The 17429-nt window shown below is 34.0% G+C and overlaps 1 protein-coding gene across 15 annotated transcripts in view; it reads left to right on the forward strand.

Annotated features, from left to right (window-relative positions):
* The window catches only part of ARHGAP32 (Rho GTPase activating protein 32), a 380058-nt gene that overhangs the window by 257707 nt on the left and 104922 nt on the right, over window positions 1–17429 (forward strand). For all 15 annotated transcript variants that reach the window (XM_074216323.1, XM_074216331.1, XM_074216324.1 and 12 more), the window contains one exon: window positions 14386–14467. In XM_074216323.1, the coding sequence (XP_074072424.1) occupies window positions 14386–14467 (82 nt within the window). The remainder of the gene's footprint in view (window positions 1–14385; window positions 14468–17429) is intronic.

The raw sequence follows: 17429 nt of genomic DNA on the forward strand, positions 1-17429 counted from the left end.
TTAATATTCAATAATTTAGGATAACAGTTTTATGTGTGATGGTGATTACAGCTCTAGAACAGTGTATTGATCAATTTCTATAGAGTATTTGGAGATCTATATTGGAATCTTGATATTTTATTATGAGTGATTTACAAAACAGTTGTGTTTTTGGTTATAGTCGACACATGACTGAAATGGGCTTGAAGAAATTTAGAAATTAATTTAACAAATTCCAAACCTACATTATTAGTTTTCTTATAAATCTAAATTTTATTATTATTATTATTATTATTATTATTATTATTATTATTATTATTATTATATAGAACTTTCAGGAAATTCTATGGTTAATCCTTTCATGAAGGAAGCTTATTTTGCTTTTTAAAATGTTGTTATTGGAAACAGGAATTTGGATAGTTCTAATCATGTAACTTGGTTTCTTTGATCTTAGAAAAGTTATTTAATTTCATTAGACACTAATTTACACTTTTGTAAAATGAAGGAGTTGAAAAGATTTTTTTTCCTAAACAAGGTTATTATCTGTTCTCTCTATGAATTATATTTTCAGATATAATTCTCAAATTCATGAAATAGCTTTTTACAATTTATACAAATTTTTTTAGTATTAGAAGTTCATGTATTTGTGAGAGATTTGGGCCTCAAAAGGAATAGATGAAAATTAAATGGGCCTTTTAAAATTTTCTTCTTGTTGGCAACTTTCATTTTAAGAAGAAAAATTCATTTTTGGAATATAGATTATTTAAATGGCTAAAGGCAATACCTTTTATCTTTAATAAATCTTAAAATATGTTAAAAGAATTCCAAACTAAAATAATTAATAAGTTGAGATAAATTCACTCTAAGAATAGGTTATATCTCCTGAATTTATTTATATCATGAATTTAAGTGGTTATCTCATTTCTTTTCTTGCCGTCAACTGTATTTTCTGACTCTTCTCACTATTCCTATCCAACTCTGGCATTAGCAAATGTCTAACAGATCATCAACACTTCTTTAGGCTCTGCCATGAATAGGAGGTTTATCCATGAAGACAGAAGGCCTGGTTGACTCTGTACACTTAAAATAATTCCGTGAATGTTTTTCTTTTTCCAAAAGTTTTGTGAGTGGGAAGTGCAGCATGAACTCAGCTACAGAAATAAACATTTTACTCTGAAATCCAGTCTCTTCCTTGTGTTCCTAGGGACTATATAAAGATTAACTTTATTTTTGGGCTTTTATCATTTTAATTAAGTTTCAAAATATTTTTTCCAAAAAGTTCTAGCATTATAGAACAAACATCGTCAAATATATATATGCATATTCCTAATCCATTAGAAATACTTCTGAGGTCACAATTCTGAATTCTTTATGTTTATAGATAGAAGGTAAATGAAAATGTAAATAATTTTTATATAATCACCTCTGTTATTTATATTCTTATTACTGGAATATCTGCTTATTGCTATTCTTCCTTTAACCTCCTTTCTGCTACGTGAATAAAGCAGGAGAAATTAGCAAGGTTGGCCATTTTATTAGGTTCTCTGACTAGGTGAATATTGGAAAAAGGAGGAAGATATCACATAGATTGTCCATTATAAGACTTCCTTTACTCTCTTAATTATAATAGCCAGCAATCAAATTATTTATAACATGAACAGAAATTCCTTTGTGGCTTAGGGTCTTTGGGCAGTAAAATTCTGCTTTTTTCATGTGTTTAACATAGTTCCCCAAAGGCTCTACTTTCAGAGAGCTGCTTTATCCAGGAGCCATAATATAGTAGAATGGAAAGAACACAGAAATTGCTCTGCTACAAACTAGCACTGTATCCTTGGGCAAATTATTTAATCTCTCTGCAGTCCTCTTTATCTAAAAATTAAGACAACTGGATTAGATTGTCCCATCTTGCTTTCATTCTAAGAAAGCCTATCCCTTTTGAAATTTTAATATGTGTCAGGAGGGTCTGAGTTCAAATGTGGTCTCAGACACTTAATAATTACCTAGCTTTGTGACTTTGGGCAAATCATTTAACCCCATTGCCTTAAATAAATAAAAAAGAAAAAATAAATTTTAATATGTAATAAAGCAAATGTGTCTTTGAACTTTATTTTTAATTGTTCTGCATATATATTTGAATCCAGAATGCTAAAATTGATATTTCAGATATTCAAAATAAATTGCAATTAAATGATTCATGGAAATAGGAAATGTAGATTCTAATAATATATATTTATAAAGTTAGAGCATATGCAAGAAAAGGGAGCCTATGTAATACATCGCAAAAATCATATTTGGATAGTAATTTTGTGATCTATAGTGATTTCCACACCTCTAGTCTATGTAATGAAAACATTTTTGTTCTGTTTCATTTAATGTTATTTAGCATTCCTAACTGTTGTGTGAAATTTTCCATTTAGAATATGCTATTATAAAACTATGTCTTGAAGTGAATGATTTCTAAACTCAATTTCATGTAAGTCCCAGGTTTTATAATCATGGTATGAAAAGAATTTGGGGAATAAATGTATTAGTCTATTGTATTCTAAATATATCCCTTTAAGATTATTAGGCAGAGCTGAAGTGAAATGGAAAATATAGGCATTTCTGTACAGTCCTCCAGCAAAATACTTAACCCCTCCTTCCATCTGGTGTAGGTTCTCAAAAGCTATGGTTCATTGAGCACAGGCTCTAATGGTTTCTACTAGTTTGGAAAGCTAGGCAAAAGAGAACCATTCCACTGAAGTATAGAGAGGTTCATCATCAGAGATTTAGACACATGGTCATGAGTTTTTTGCCTTATGGCAGTCCATGAAATTGGCAGAAATTCAAGATATACTTTATTTCTTTTTGGACCTTTTTGGTTTTGGCAGTAATGGTGAGAGATTAGCTAGAAAGAAAGCAGTGGATATTATGAATCCCACACAACTATTAGACCATCAATAAAAATAAACTTGACAATTGGAACATTACTGAAGTAATTGAAACATATCTATATTGATATCCTTGCTCTAAATTAGAATACATAAACACATTACTGCTGAAAAAAATGAGTTGAAGAGTTCCTTTAGATTGACACATGCATGAAATAATAGTGTTGATTTTATTATATGACTAAAGATCAAAAGAAAATTTAATTGGCTATATAATTTTGCAGTATTCACAATAATCATAGGTAGACAGACTACCACAAAAATCTCACCGAATTTGAAAGTTGGAAGTTTTTCCATCTTCTATCTAGTTCAAACTATATAAAAAGCAATCTTCACTATAACTTATTTGACTCATAGTAATCCAGCCCCTTACACGAAGATCTCTAAAAGAGGGAAACCAACAACTCTAAAAGCCAGCTACTCACTTTTGGACAGGTTATGATTGCTAGTGTTTTTTTTTTTTTTCTTACTAGCAAACCTTTTTTTTTTTTTTTTCTTTTTGCTACTTTGGAATTTTCAGTCATTGTTTCCCTATCTACTATCATCTTCCCCATGAATCTGCTTTTTTCAGGCGAGACTTACCCAAATTTTTCACTTGGTTGTCATATATCATTAATCCTAGGCCTTCATTCATCTTGGTTACCCCTCCTTTATACTCTCCACTTATTAATATCCTTCTTAAAACATGATGTCCAGAATCGAATACAGTACTCCAGATGAGAAATGATAAGGTAGAGTGTGATGGCAATGTCACGTCCCTATTTCTGGAAGCTTTTTTGTTGATGATGATTTCAGGCATTTCTGAAATTTCTGATTCTTCATCTGAGGGGTTTTTAAAAAGGTTTTTGCAAGGCAATGGGATTAAGTGGCTTGCCCAAAGGCCACCCAGCTAGGTAGTTATTAAATGTCCAAGGCCGGATTTGAACCCAGATACTCCTGACTCCACTCCAGGGTCAGTGCTCTATCCACTGCTCCACTTAGCTGTCCAGAAATTTCTGATTCTTTATGGCCCTATTTGGGTTTTTCTTGGCAATTAGATTGAAGTGATTTTCCATTTCCTTCTCTAGCTCATTTTACAGATGAGGAAACTTAAGTAAACAGGGTTAAGTGATTGACTCAGGGTAATTTAGCTAAGTAAGGGTAAGAGGTCATTTGAACTTTGGTGTAAGAGTCTTTCTGACAATGCCTGGTTCTATCTTCTGAGCCACCAGCTGCTTATTTTTCCATTTCTGGAAGCTGTTTCTCACTTAGGCCCAAGACTACATAAGCTTTTTGGATGATACAGCTCACCATTGGTTCACTGAGTCTACAAGCCTCTAAAACTCTAAAATCCCCAGATTCTTATCAGAACATCTTTAAGGTATCTATGCCTCTGCCATTTTACAATTATGGAATTGATTTTTTTAATATAAATACAAAAGTTTAATGAAATTCATCTTATATTTGATTAGCATTTCCTTTGTGTCTAGTAACTGGTGATGCAAATACAAAAAGAAATAATCTCTATTGTTAATAAGTTTACTTTCTAAGAGGAGAGTTGAGCATACATATAAGCCCATACAGAATAAATAAAAAATTATTAATACAAGAGATTTAGGGAGAGAGGTCACTCACTAATAGTTGGATAGGTTCTAAGAGGCTTCATATAAAAAAGTAGGGCTTAAGTTGAAACTTGACATAAGACAGGAATACTATTAAGAAATTTTAATATACATATAAATATATGATAATATACAATTAAATATAACCCTTCATAAGACTTGATGAAGGCAAAGGAAAGAGAGAAATCATCCTATCTAGACAAACAGTTATTTAGTAAGAACCTACTATTTGCTAGATGCTGTGTTAAGTGTTGGGCATCCAGAAAAAAGGCAGAAGGTAGTATCTGCTCTCAAGTTCACAGTCTAATGGGAAGACAATATGCAGATGATGACATATAGAAAATACATTATCAGCAGAGGGATGGTGCTAACATTAAGGGGAATCAGGAAAGACTACCAAAAGAAGGTAGGATTTTGTTGAGATTTGAAGTTATATAACTGAGGAAGTACAGATGAAGAGGGAATGCTTTATGTGAAGTACAGCAAATACATTAGTGTCTTAGGATCAAAGAATATCAGGAAAAAGATAGGAACCACCAATGCCTTGAAGGCATTGAATGCCAAACTTAGGATTTTATATCAAATCTTGGAGGTAAGAAAGAGTCACTGGAGTTTATGGAATAGGTGTATGATGGGGTCAGATCCTTGCTTTTGGAAAATCTGTTTGGCTGGAGGATGGACTACAGTGGGTAGGGACTTGAGGTCAGGAAGCCAACCAGAAAGCTATTGCAATAGTTTTAAGCATGAAGAAATAAGGACTAGTACCAGGGTTATGGCAATTTCAGGGAATAGAAAGGAAGAGCATAAACTGGAAACATTAAAAAGTAAAATCAATAAATTTGGGAAACAACTTGAATATCAAATTGAAGAATTGAGAATGATACCTAGGTTGTGAGCCTAAGTGACTGTGAGGATGGTGGTATCCTCAACAGCAGTAAGGGAAATTTGGAAAAGAGGATAGTTTGGAGGGGAAAGAAAGAATGATTTCAGTTTGGGACATGTTGATTTTAAGATGCCCACTGGATAGGCAATTAGAGATGCATATCTGCAGTTTAGGAGAGAGGTTTGGGCTGCATAATTAGATTTAGAAATGATTAACAAAGAGCTCATAATTAAATCCATGGAGCAGATGGCATCTTCCAATGAAATCATAAAAGAAGTTGAGAACCAAGACAGAACCATGTTGAGTGTCTACTATTAGTAGGTTTGACTTGATTGAAGATATAGCAAAGAAGATCGAGAAGGACCAGTCAGATAATAGGAGAGGCAAAAATAGGGTCGTGAAATTTTAGAGAGAAAAGAAGATTTTGATTAATAGTGTCTGAGCCTCCAGATTGATCAAGAAAGATGATGGAGAAAAGGCCATTAAATTTAACAGGTGAGATGACTAATTTTTGATAAAGCAGTTTCACTTGAGCAATGTCAGGCACCCTATTCCTGAGACTTAATAAGAGAATGAGAAGAAAGGAAGTGGAAGGTTTTATGTAGATGACCTCATGGAATTTTACCACTAAAGGGAAGGATAGCTAGGAAGAATGGATGAATTAAGTGAGGGTTTTTTCCCCCAGGAAGTATTTAACACATTTTCTTCCAGTTTTTTATTCTTCTGAATTTGTTTGATGACTTTCTTTTTCATTAGGCCAATTTTACTCTCAAATTTTAAAGAGTTGTTTTTCTCAGATTTATGTATCTCCTTTGCCATTCGGCCAGCTCTATTTTTTAAACAGTTATTTTTTAAAATAATTTTTCTTTTACCACTTTTATATGATTTTTAACTTCTTTTTGAGCTCTTTATGGTCTGGTCTTGAGACCGCTTCCTGTTTTTCTTTTGGGGTTTTGCCATGGGTGTTTTGACATTGTTCTCTTCTGAGTTTGTATCTTGGTTTTCCCTGTCACCATAACAAAGTATGGATGGATTCTCTGGTCTAACAATTAACACCAAGAAAACCCAGGTGCTCCATTAGCCAATACTTAGACCATTCATATGTGGAACCATGGATTACAGCATATGGAGAAGTTCTGAGTACTGTGGACAAGTTCACTTACCTTGGCAGTGTTCTTTCCAGGGAGTTAGGTGCACATTGACCATGAGGCTGACACACACACATTGCCAGGGTTAGCTTAGTATTTAGGAGGCTCCAAAAAAGTGTGGGAGAGAAGAGGTATTAGAGTGACTACCAAACTGAAGGTCTCCAGAGCTGTTGTATTTGACCTCAGTGCTGTCTGCCTGTGAAACTGGACAGTCTACCAGCCCCATGTCAGGAAACTGAATCACTTTCATTTAAATTGTCTCAGGAAGATTCTGAAGATCACCTAACAGGAGAAGATACAGACACTGAGGTCCGTTCTCAAGCCAAATGCCTAGTATTCCAGCATTACTATAGAGAAGGCAACTGCAGAGACTAGGCATAATATTAGAATGCCAGACATTCATTTGCCAAAAAGTCTATTCTTTGGAGAGAACTTTAGAATTGATTGTACAATATGGGAGACAACTGGCACAGGACCTCCCAGTGTTGACGTGGACTATTTGTGTCCGACCTGTAGTAGAGCATTCTGAGCTCATTTTGGTCTGATCAGTCACAGTCAAACACACTGTAATTTGTCTCAAACATAGTGATGTCGTTTTGGTCTTCTTTGAAAACAAAGGACAAGAACCAGCCAGCCAACAAGTAACTTTCTTTTCTCATTTTCTTTTTCTGTTGTGTTTAAACATCCTTTTTTTTCTGGGGGTGGAGGTCATTGTCTTTTTCCTTTCTTTTAAATTTGAACTTTGCTCTCAGGGTGGAATGGGCATTGTCACACGCTTCTTGTGCCAGTGACTACAGGTCCTGCCGTTTACCTTATATTGTGTTGATATGTCCCTGAGGTCCATGCAGGACCCTTTTGGCTGGTGCTGCCCTGAGATGTTGGGGTGGGGAGTGGCTATTGCCTCTGACAGCTTACCTGATTGATGCTTAATTGAGATCTTCATGGTTGTGTCTGGTGTGAGCTGAGGCTGGGGGTGGGGGGTGATTCAGTGTTTCCCTGGGGTTATACTGAAGCATGTGGTGGTCTGGCCACTGGAGGATCTCTATTTGCCTAGAGGTGTGCTGAAGCAAGTGGTAGTCCTTGGATCTGGAGTTACCTGGCTTCGCTGCTTGTCCTGAGGGGACAATTTCACATCATTCAGAGCCGCCTGCTCTACAGCTCAAGATCTCTCACTGGTTTGTTGACGTGGCTCTCTAGGATGTTTCCTATCCTGTACTGCACTCTTTTTGTCCCCTTGTGGTTCTTCTAAGTTTTCTGGGCTAGAAGATTGTTTCATCCCATCCCTTTGATAATTCTACTGTTCCAGGACTTGTTCAGAAACACTCTTTTATGGCTGTTTGAAGGGAAATAAGGAAGGGTTGTAGGACACACTGCTTACTCCAACATCTTGGCTCCGAGACTCCTAGGTGTGAGTGTTTTTTTGAAGAGGAGTGAGGGGTTGTGAGAAGTATGGAGCAGTTAAACCGAAGATAAGAAAGGATGCAGTTTGCTGGGAGAGATGGGATGGAATGGAAGTACTTGGACATATAGCAATTGCCTTGGCCAGGAGGAAGATAATTCTTTTTTTTTTAAATTTTTGCTAGGCAATGGGGTTAAATGACTCGTCCAAGGTCACACAGCTAAGTAAATCTGAGCTTGGATTTGAACTCAGGTCCTCCTGACTCTGGGTTGGTGCTCTATCTCTAGTGCCCCCCCTCCCCCGCCCCAGGAAGGTTAACTTTTAATGGGAAAGGCATGAAAAAGGATATAGAGGCAGAAGGCATCTGAATGATGTGAAATAAAGAGGAGAAAAGAGGGAGCTTTTAGTGGAAAGTCCCCCCCCCAGTGGAAAATGAAGCAATATCAGTGTTGTTAACTAACAGTAGGGAATAGAGAGAGAGCTTTAGGAAGTTTGAGGAAGGATTAAAAGACGTGTAAAAGCTATTGTGGTGAATTGGATATTGAGAGAGAGAGAGAGAGAGAGAGAGAGAGGTATAAAAGAATTGCCTTGCCTTACTGTGGATGCAATTGGGAATAGATAATGAATTTGTAGTATATCAGTCAGCACAGTTAGTGTAGTTCCTAGATTTGTCTTTCTAAATGTTTTATGTTGTCTTCAGTTCTAAATGTTCTAAATGTTTTATGTTGTCTTCAGTTTTTACTTGGAAATTATTTTTCTATCTTTTGCTGTTGGACTTTGTGTAAAGATATTGTGAAACTTCGGTAATATTATTAATAGCTTTTTAGTGAATTTTAGGTTATTCTCCAGGGTTCTCCAAATTCATCATCAGGCCACCTGCAAAGAGTGAGTGTTTCTTTGCCCATTCTAAATCCTTCAGTTTCTTTTTCTTCTCTTAATTGCTATAACTAGCATCTCTAATACAATATTTAATAATAGTGATGATAATGGACATCCTTGCTTCACAATCCTGATTTACTAGGAAGCTTATCTCAGATAATGCTTACTGATGGTTTTAGATAGATACTAATCATTTTAATATTTTTATAAGGAATCAATATTATATTTTATCAAAGTTTTTTATGAATCTGCTGACATAATCATAGGATTTTTGTTGTTTTTGTTATTGATATGCTCAATTATGCTGATAGTTATTTCTAATATTGAACCAAGTTTTCATTTTTGATGTAAATTCCATAGTGCATGATCTTTGTGATATATTGCCATACTTTCCTTGTATTGTATTTAAAATTTTTGCATGAATATTCATTAGAAATTAATCTGTAGTTTTCTTTCTGTTCTTGCTTGTCCTGGTATCTGAGCCATATTTGTGGTAGAATTTGTCAGACTTCTTTGACTATTTTCCCAAATTATATAGCATTGAAATTAATTTTTCTTTATTTGATAGAATTCATTTGTGATTCTACCTGGTCCTGGGAATTTTTTTCTCAGGGAGCGCAGTGATGGCTTGTTCAGTTTCTTTTTCTAAGATAGGTATATTTAAACATTTTATTTCTTTTATTAATTATTGCAATTTTAATTTTTCTAATTATTCATCCATTTCACTTAGGTTTTTCAATTTATTGGCATATAATTTGGCAAAGTAGCTTCTAATGTTTGCTTTAATTTCATCTTCATTTGGTGGTGAATTCACCCTTTTCATTTCTGATACTAATAATTTGGTTTTCTTCTTTCAAAAAAATCAAAGTAATCAATGGTTTACCTACTTGATTTTTTAAAAATAAAACCAGCTCCTAGTTTTATTTATTAGTTCAAAGATTTCCTTAATTTCAGTTTTTATTATCTCCTGTTTGATTTTCAGGATTTCTAAATTAGGGATTTTTAATTTGCTCTCTTTCTATCTTTTTTATTGCCGTCTCAATTCATTGATTTGCTCTTTCTCTAATTTATTGATAGAAGCATTTAGCAATATAAATTTTCCTCTAATTTAACTCCTTTGGTTGTATCGCATAAATTTTTGTATGGCATCTCACATTGTTGTCATTTTCTTTGATGAAATTATTGTGTCTATTTCTCTCTTGACTGACTTATTTGTAAGAATTAGATTGTTTCAATTAATTTTTAGCCTGTTTTCCTGTCTCTTTATTGAATATAATTTTTATTCCATTATGATATTAAAAAGATGGGCTCAATATTTTCACTTTTATGCATTTAACTCAGATTTTATGTGCTAATGCATGGTCAATTTTTGTGTATTGGTTAAATTTACTTAGTTCCTTAGAGGAGAAAGTTGATAATCCCCCATTAGTGTATTTTTACTCTGTATATCCTCCTGTAACTCATTTAACTTTTTCTTTAGAAAAGAATTTGGATGTCAAATGATCTGGTTCATTTTTTGTTTAGTATTGATTATTTATTTGTCTTTGATCCTTTTAGCAAAATGTAGTTTCTCTGCTTATCTCTATTATTTAGATCAATTTTTGCTTTTACTTTGTTCTGAAATCATGAGGGATAATCCCGCTTTTTGCTTTTTGTTTTTTAACTTCTGCAAAAACATAATAGATCCTGCTCCAGCCTCTACTCTTTGTGTTGTCTCTCTACTTCAAGTGAATTTCTTGTAAACAACAGATTGTAGGATTCTGGTTTTTGATTCACTCTGCTATCTGCTTCTGTTTTGTGGATGAATTCATCCTGCTCACAGTCATAGCCATGATTACTAATACTGTATTTCCCTTTATACTGCTTTTTCCTCTTCTTTATCTTTATTTTTCTCTCCTTTCATTCTGTTCCTCCTCAAAAGAATTTGGTTTCTGACTTCTACCTGCTGCAATCTGCGTTTCTTTATTAGCTTCATTCTCCTTCCACCATCCCCTCCATACACTATTCCTCCAACTTTCCTGTAGATAAGACAGATTTTTATACCCTGTTGAGAGTGTATGTTATTTCCTCTTTGAGCCACTTCTGATGAGACTAAGGTTCTAGTGTTGCCTGTTATTCTTCCATTCCATGTGAGATAATTTACCCCAATATTTTACCCATCTTTTGCTCAATGAATCCCTTTTCTCACCTTCATATTTTTTTTGGATAGCATCCTATCATAGTCTACTCACACCTCTGCCCTCCATTTACATTTCTAACTGTCCTGATAAAGATAAAGTTCTTAGAAGCTAAAACTACCTCCTTACCATTTATGAATGTAACAGTTTAATTTTATTGAATTCTTACGATTTTTCTTTATTGTTTACCCTAGGATTTCAATCTGGAACTGCCTATGAGCAACATACCCTTTTCCCAGTGCCAGGAAAGGGTCCCCTTTAATTTCCTTGTAGCCTCCTTATTTAGTCTGTGGGCTGAGAGCCCTGGGAGCTTCTGCCATCCACTTAGTCACTCCATAGGCCTGCTGTTGCCTTGCCAGGCAAGATTTTTACTGACATGGCTTGGACTACACTGAAAAAGTATTCATTTTGTACCATTTTTCCTTCTTTTCTTAATATACTTTATGCAACCTCTCCTTTACCTTCATCTCTATCTATTCTTTTTTTTCATTCTTCATCTTTGTATAATCTTTTGTCTTCATATTTACAGTGTTGAGCACTGTGTTTTGCACATATTGGAGTGGAGTGGCTTATTTTCCAGTAAAAACCTCAGGTCTATTTCATATGATCTGTTGTTCATAGTGCTAGCACAGTTTCTTGTTCATGGCTTATTTTCCAGTAAAAACCTCAGGTCTATTTCATATGATCTGTTGTTCATAGTGCTAACACAGTTTCTTGTTCATAGATACAATAAGGCTTCTGTTTGGTATACAGACTTTTGACTGACCTAGCAGAAACAAGTTGGAACAAAAGATGACCACCTTCCTTAAAGTAGCATCATCCTATTCAAATAGTGTAAAAAGTGCTAAAGTTTAAAATGAGCTATTCCTCTGGAGGAATGCTAAGGACAACAACTTGATTTTATTTTGTTTTTTTAATTAAGGAAAGGATGAAGATCAAAGAAGGGAATGGATTAGTGCTGGGTGGATGGATGAAGATAAACAATAGAGTTTTTTCAATTCATTCTTTTCTGCTATTTTACTAATTAGAACAAGTTTTGGAATAGATCAGCAGTTTAAAAAAAGTTAATGGAAAATTGACACCTCCCAAAATGGGGAGATAGTGAAAACTAAGTCCCAAGTCACAGTCCCACATGAGCTCTATCCCATGCATGATAACAAAAGGTCTGGTAAATGTGCACACTGAGTCACTATCAATTATCTTTGAAAAATAGAGAATAAGGCACATGTCACAGAACTAGAAAAAGGAAATAGGCACAAAATGGAAGAAGGTGAATTCTTAAGCTGTAGTTTATGTGTTTGAATCCCAAAAAAATTCTAAGAACTATTTTACAAAAGATGATTAATAAATATTTAGGAGAGAAAGCAGTATTTACAAAGGATCAACATGGCTTCCTCAAAAACAGGTCAGATCAGACTAACTTCATTTTCTTTCATTGAAAACTAGTATTTATTAAGCCATACATTAGCTGCCAGAGATACAGAGATGAAGTGAAAACAAATCTGTTTCTGCTTAGAAGTATAAGCATTTAGTAAATGCTTAATGAGAACCTACATTTTTCAAGATACATTATTTGAGAATGTTATTCATGGAGGCTCTTTTACGAAGCAGGCAAATATTTAATTATTTAAAGTAAACTTTTCAGTGCTCATAGGTTTGCAATAGATCCTCAAGTATACATCCCCAAATTGAAGCAAGAATGCCACAAATAAACATATGAAAGTAATTCCACACTGAAAGAAAATGTGCAATTCAGAATTTCATGATGAATCAGATTCTTGGAAGCCTTTTCTATTCTTCCCCAGAGTCTGTCAAGAGAGGGAAACACGAATGGATGTGGTTTCCAATCTTTCAGCAGTAACATCTGCTACATAGCAGCCCAATTATGAGCACATCGAAGGAAACATCTGTAAATATTGCCTGGGAATAGTTTTTTCCTCTTAATCTTTTCTTTTGTTTTTAGGGTGTATATTAACATACTTGTTCTATTAGCAACACTAATATACTGCAATATTTTATGGGCGAAGATGATGTTAATATAGCACCAAAAATTTCTAGGACCTAGTAAAAATAATGATGGTCATGATGCTATTATTAATCAACACTATTCTAGTGCTTTATATTTTTTCATCATCACAGCCATTCATGGCCAGAAATTGACTCTCCTTTATTCTACTGTTTTTTTAGCTGTAGGCATAGATTGTCATACATATTTTGTATATACTCAATAAAGGACAAATCTATTCATTCGCTAAGGATTCCCAAGACCCTGCTTAATTACACAATTTTTTTTCCTTATTAGGTTGTAGCAACAATTTCATGACATTGGTGCTATTATTAGGAATCAAACCCAGATTCTCAGCATCCAAATGAATGGTTTTTTCCAATAGAAGACTGCCTTATAGTCCATGGATCATCAACCAATCTTTCTGTCCTCAGGATTAGGCCTAAGTTTCCTTGTCTAGGAGCTGCTGAAGGAATAAAAGAATTCAAACCTATCCCTTCAAACCCCACAATCCCCATTCTTAACATAATCTCTTTGTCCCCCCCCTAAAAAAAGACCATTAGAGCTTTTTCCCTATATTACATGTATTTTATCTTGAGGGTTGGTATATCAAGCAAACACAAGATAAAGTTAATTGGCAGTACATAGAATTAGAAAACATCACTTGTAGAATGTACTGCTTGAACTGTATAACTAAGTGATGGAGGCGAGGAGGGAGAACCTTCCAGGTAGTAAGTCATCCATTGCAAAGGCACCAAGCTGGAAGCTGAGATGTTATGTGCAGGAAGAACAAGTAGATTTGTATAGCTGTAAGAGGGTAATAATGTCTTAGAAGAGTGAAAAGGTAGAAAAGGGCCCAAAAGAACTTGTAATACCAAACAGATAAGTTTATATTTGTAATAAGGAACCACTTGAATGTTGTAAAGAAGAGGAAGAACGTAGTAATCATTAAACTTCATAGAGGATCAGTTTAGAAAGTGTGTTTTTTAATATTATTTCACTTCATTTTTAAAACAAAAGCTATTTAAAGTTTAGTAATTAAAGTATAATTGGGCAGATAGCAACTTTATTAATTTTGGATTTTTACTGAGTGATAATGATAGGTTATAAACCTTTGATCTTCTATTTATAACTTATTGCTAGATTAAATATTTATAATTTGTATGAAAAAGCATTAGAAAACTAAAAAGTAAATTTGCATACTTGGCTGTATTAGATACACAAGTCTGATTTTTCTGTAGCAACAGATTGTGTTTTATTATTGTTTTGTACAATTGAATTCATCTGTTTGTGTCAGGGAATAGTAGAAACAAATGGGAGGGTCCATGGAGCACATTAGTCAAAGCTGAATTGGGAGTATTTACAGATTTCTTTTATTTTGTAGGTGGGACTCTTTCCTGGTCACTGTGTCGAGTTAATTAACCAAAAAGTTCCTCAGTCAGTGACAAACTCTGTGCCAAAACCAGGTAAGTCCCTTTTACTTTTGTGAATTTTAAAAAAAAAATGATTTTAAGTCACAATTGTTTCCTTATACTTATGTTCATAGTTTGTTTTGCCACTTTGCATCTGGATCTCTCTTTGTTGGTATTCATGTACACTTTTCACATATATAACTAATTTTATTTATTCGTTGTTTACCTTACTTTGATAATTTGATATCACGTTGCATGTGTTTGAATGATGGAAAGAGTTTTTACTAAATCTTCGTTTGACTTTTTAAATTTTTTCACTTAAGTATAGATTGCTATTGTGAGGTGATATAGATGGTTTTATCTGAAAAGTTAGTAAGAAGATGAAATTGTCTAAGGATTAATATGTAAGGAATATGTTTATTTCATCAGTGCCCTATGAATCCAAAATACTACTTAAAGGATTGTTGTAGATTATCAGGGACCTGTTTTGAAATACATGTGGTATATGAAACAGTAATGGTAACAAACATATGATTCAAGTTAATCAAGAAAACATTTTTATTTTTTGTTGGGGCAGCAAAATTTCATGAAATCTAATTGATTTTTACATCATAATATATGTATATTTGCATGACCCTGGAAAAGGAATTCTCCTTTAGAGGCTTTTTTCAGAGAAAGGTGGTATACAGTTTAAGGGGAAAAATATTTCCCCTGCCATTTTCATATTTGGCAGTAAACAGAGAGACAATGTATCCAGGGACCATGTTTCTGTTTGCCAGAGGCATCAGTTTGTGCCTTTTATAAGTAGATCTGCGCTATGAGTAGGACAAAAATTATGTTTTCACAAATCCATCTTCAAGGACCAGTGGTAAGTGTAGAACTTTTTAAGATTATGTAGCCTTGACTATTTTCCCAGCTCAGTCCATAGTGAGCTAGGCTGGCTTGGCATGTTGTGATTGGGATTTTTTTTTTTTGTTTGTTTGTTTTGGTTTAGGGAAGTGTAAATCATATGCTCCATTTGAAAACAATGAATTAGCAGGCGAGCTTTTGTATTTATATCATGCCTGGAAAATTATTCAGCTACTCTTCCATTTTCCTCATCCTTCAGCTTAGAGTAATTTGTCCTTTTCATACAATTCCATATCTGTGTGCCCAACAGTAGACGGATAATCTAGTTTTTATGGCAATTTTACCCACTTGTACTTTTGATACAGAAAATTGTAAATCCCCAGGCTTCAACATTGGTTGAAATGAAACAAGCCATACCCTTTAAGGTTGTTGGGCAGCTAAATGATGCAATGGATAGAATACTGAGCTTTTGGTATGTAACCCTGGGCAAATCACTTCACTCTGTTTGCCTCAGATCCTCATCTATAAGGAGGAACTAGAAAAGGAAATGGCAAAACCAAGAAAACTCCAAATAGGATGGAGAGTTAGACATGACTGAAAAATGTCCAACAATAGGGATATTAACTAATGGGAATGTATCTTGTAGGCAGTGTAGTATAGAAGTATCAGCAGTATCTCTAACCAGCTTTCCAATTAGACATGTCCCAAGTGAAACCCTTTGAATTCAGTTTTCCTTATCTTTAAAATAAGGAATGAGGACTAAATAACCTCTATGAACCTTCATGGCTCTATAGTTTTAAAAGTTAGCATTTCAAACACTTTTCAAAAAAATGTTCCCTAGAAAAGAATTCCGAAATACTTTTTTTTGTGTGCTCAATTTTGAGCCCCTGACCTTAATGCAGGAAGAACTGATTTCAAATTTAGCTGCAAACACTAATAACACTATTATACTGGGCTACTCCTTAACCTCTGCCTCTCTCAGTTTCCTCACCTATCAGATGAGAACAATAATAACACCAATTCCTGGGATTGTGATAAAATGAGGTAACATTTGTAAAGCACTGGGATAATGCTAACTATTATTAATTTAATAAATGTTCATCAGGGGTGATGATGGCCATAAAGAAGAAGTGAATAGTTTTCATTGTAATAGTGAATTCTTGAAATAAAGCAAATTAACCATTCTGGTTGGAAGTTTCCTTTGACTAATAACAGTATAAAATGTGTGGTGTTTTACCATATTGGTATCACAAAATACATATATTTTAAAATGTTATAAAATTAGGAAATTAATTAGAAAATAGTTACATTATCAGTCCTCTCTCACATTCTCTGGTCAATAAACTCAAACACATTTGTAGGTATTACTCTATTATTAATTTCTCCTAAGAATGTGTTGCATCTGAACAATTGGATTTTTTTTTTCATGGAGTTCAATCTGTGTAGATAGAAATAATTAGGTGTTTAATAGCAATAGGAGTTAGGACTAAGCCTTTATCTAGCAGTGAGCCCAATGACTGTCACATTTGTAGGCATTTCAAGAATAATTGTAGAGTGACTGAATGGTATATCTTATTATTTCAAGAACCAAAAAGTAAATTTTTTCTGCATATTGAAAAATAAATCCTAACAATTCACTTTTGAGAGGACCAGGGTGAAAATATTTGGCCATTGATATGAAACTCTACATTTAGAACAGGTACTAAAGTATGCTTGACTTAGCAGCTCATAGGAAATGAACAGTGTTGATTCAAGTCATTTGGAAATGCATTTTGAGTTGCCAGCAAAACCCATGTGACTTAAAATAATTTATTTGGCATTTGATTGTTTTCATAATTTTAATTTAGCAAACATTTTTGGAAGGCAACATTGTATGATCCCAAGTATTTTAGAAAAATACATCTCGGGATAGGATTCATTTATTTTCAGTGAACAATTCATTTTATCCACATTAATAGCAAGTCCAGTATGGGCATATAAAAGACCTAAGTGAGATTTGGGGCTTAGACAGAAATAGTTTTAGAATTACAAAAGTTCATTTTCTAATAGAACTGATCAACCACTGTATACTTATGAAGGCGGACTAAGGGCTCTTTTCTCCACTTTCTAGGAAAAAGAAGATAGTTATTAATGAAGCTGAATGGGATAAATGAGATAGAATTTTAAG

Source organism: Macrotis lagotis, chromosome 1 (genome assembly GCF_037893015.1).
Source record: "Macrotis lagotis isolate mMagLag1 chromosome 1, bilby.v1.9.chrom.fasta, whole genome shotgun sequence".
NCBI lineage: Eukaryota > Metazoa > Chordata > Mammalia > Peramelemorphia > Peramelidae > Macrotis > Macrotis lagotis.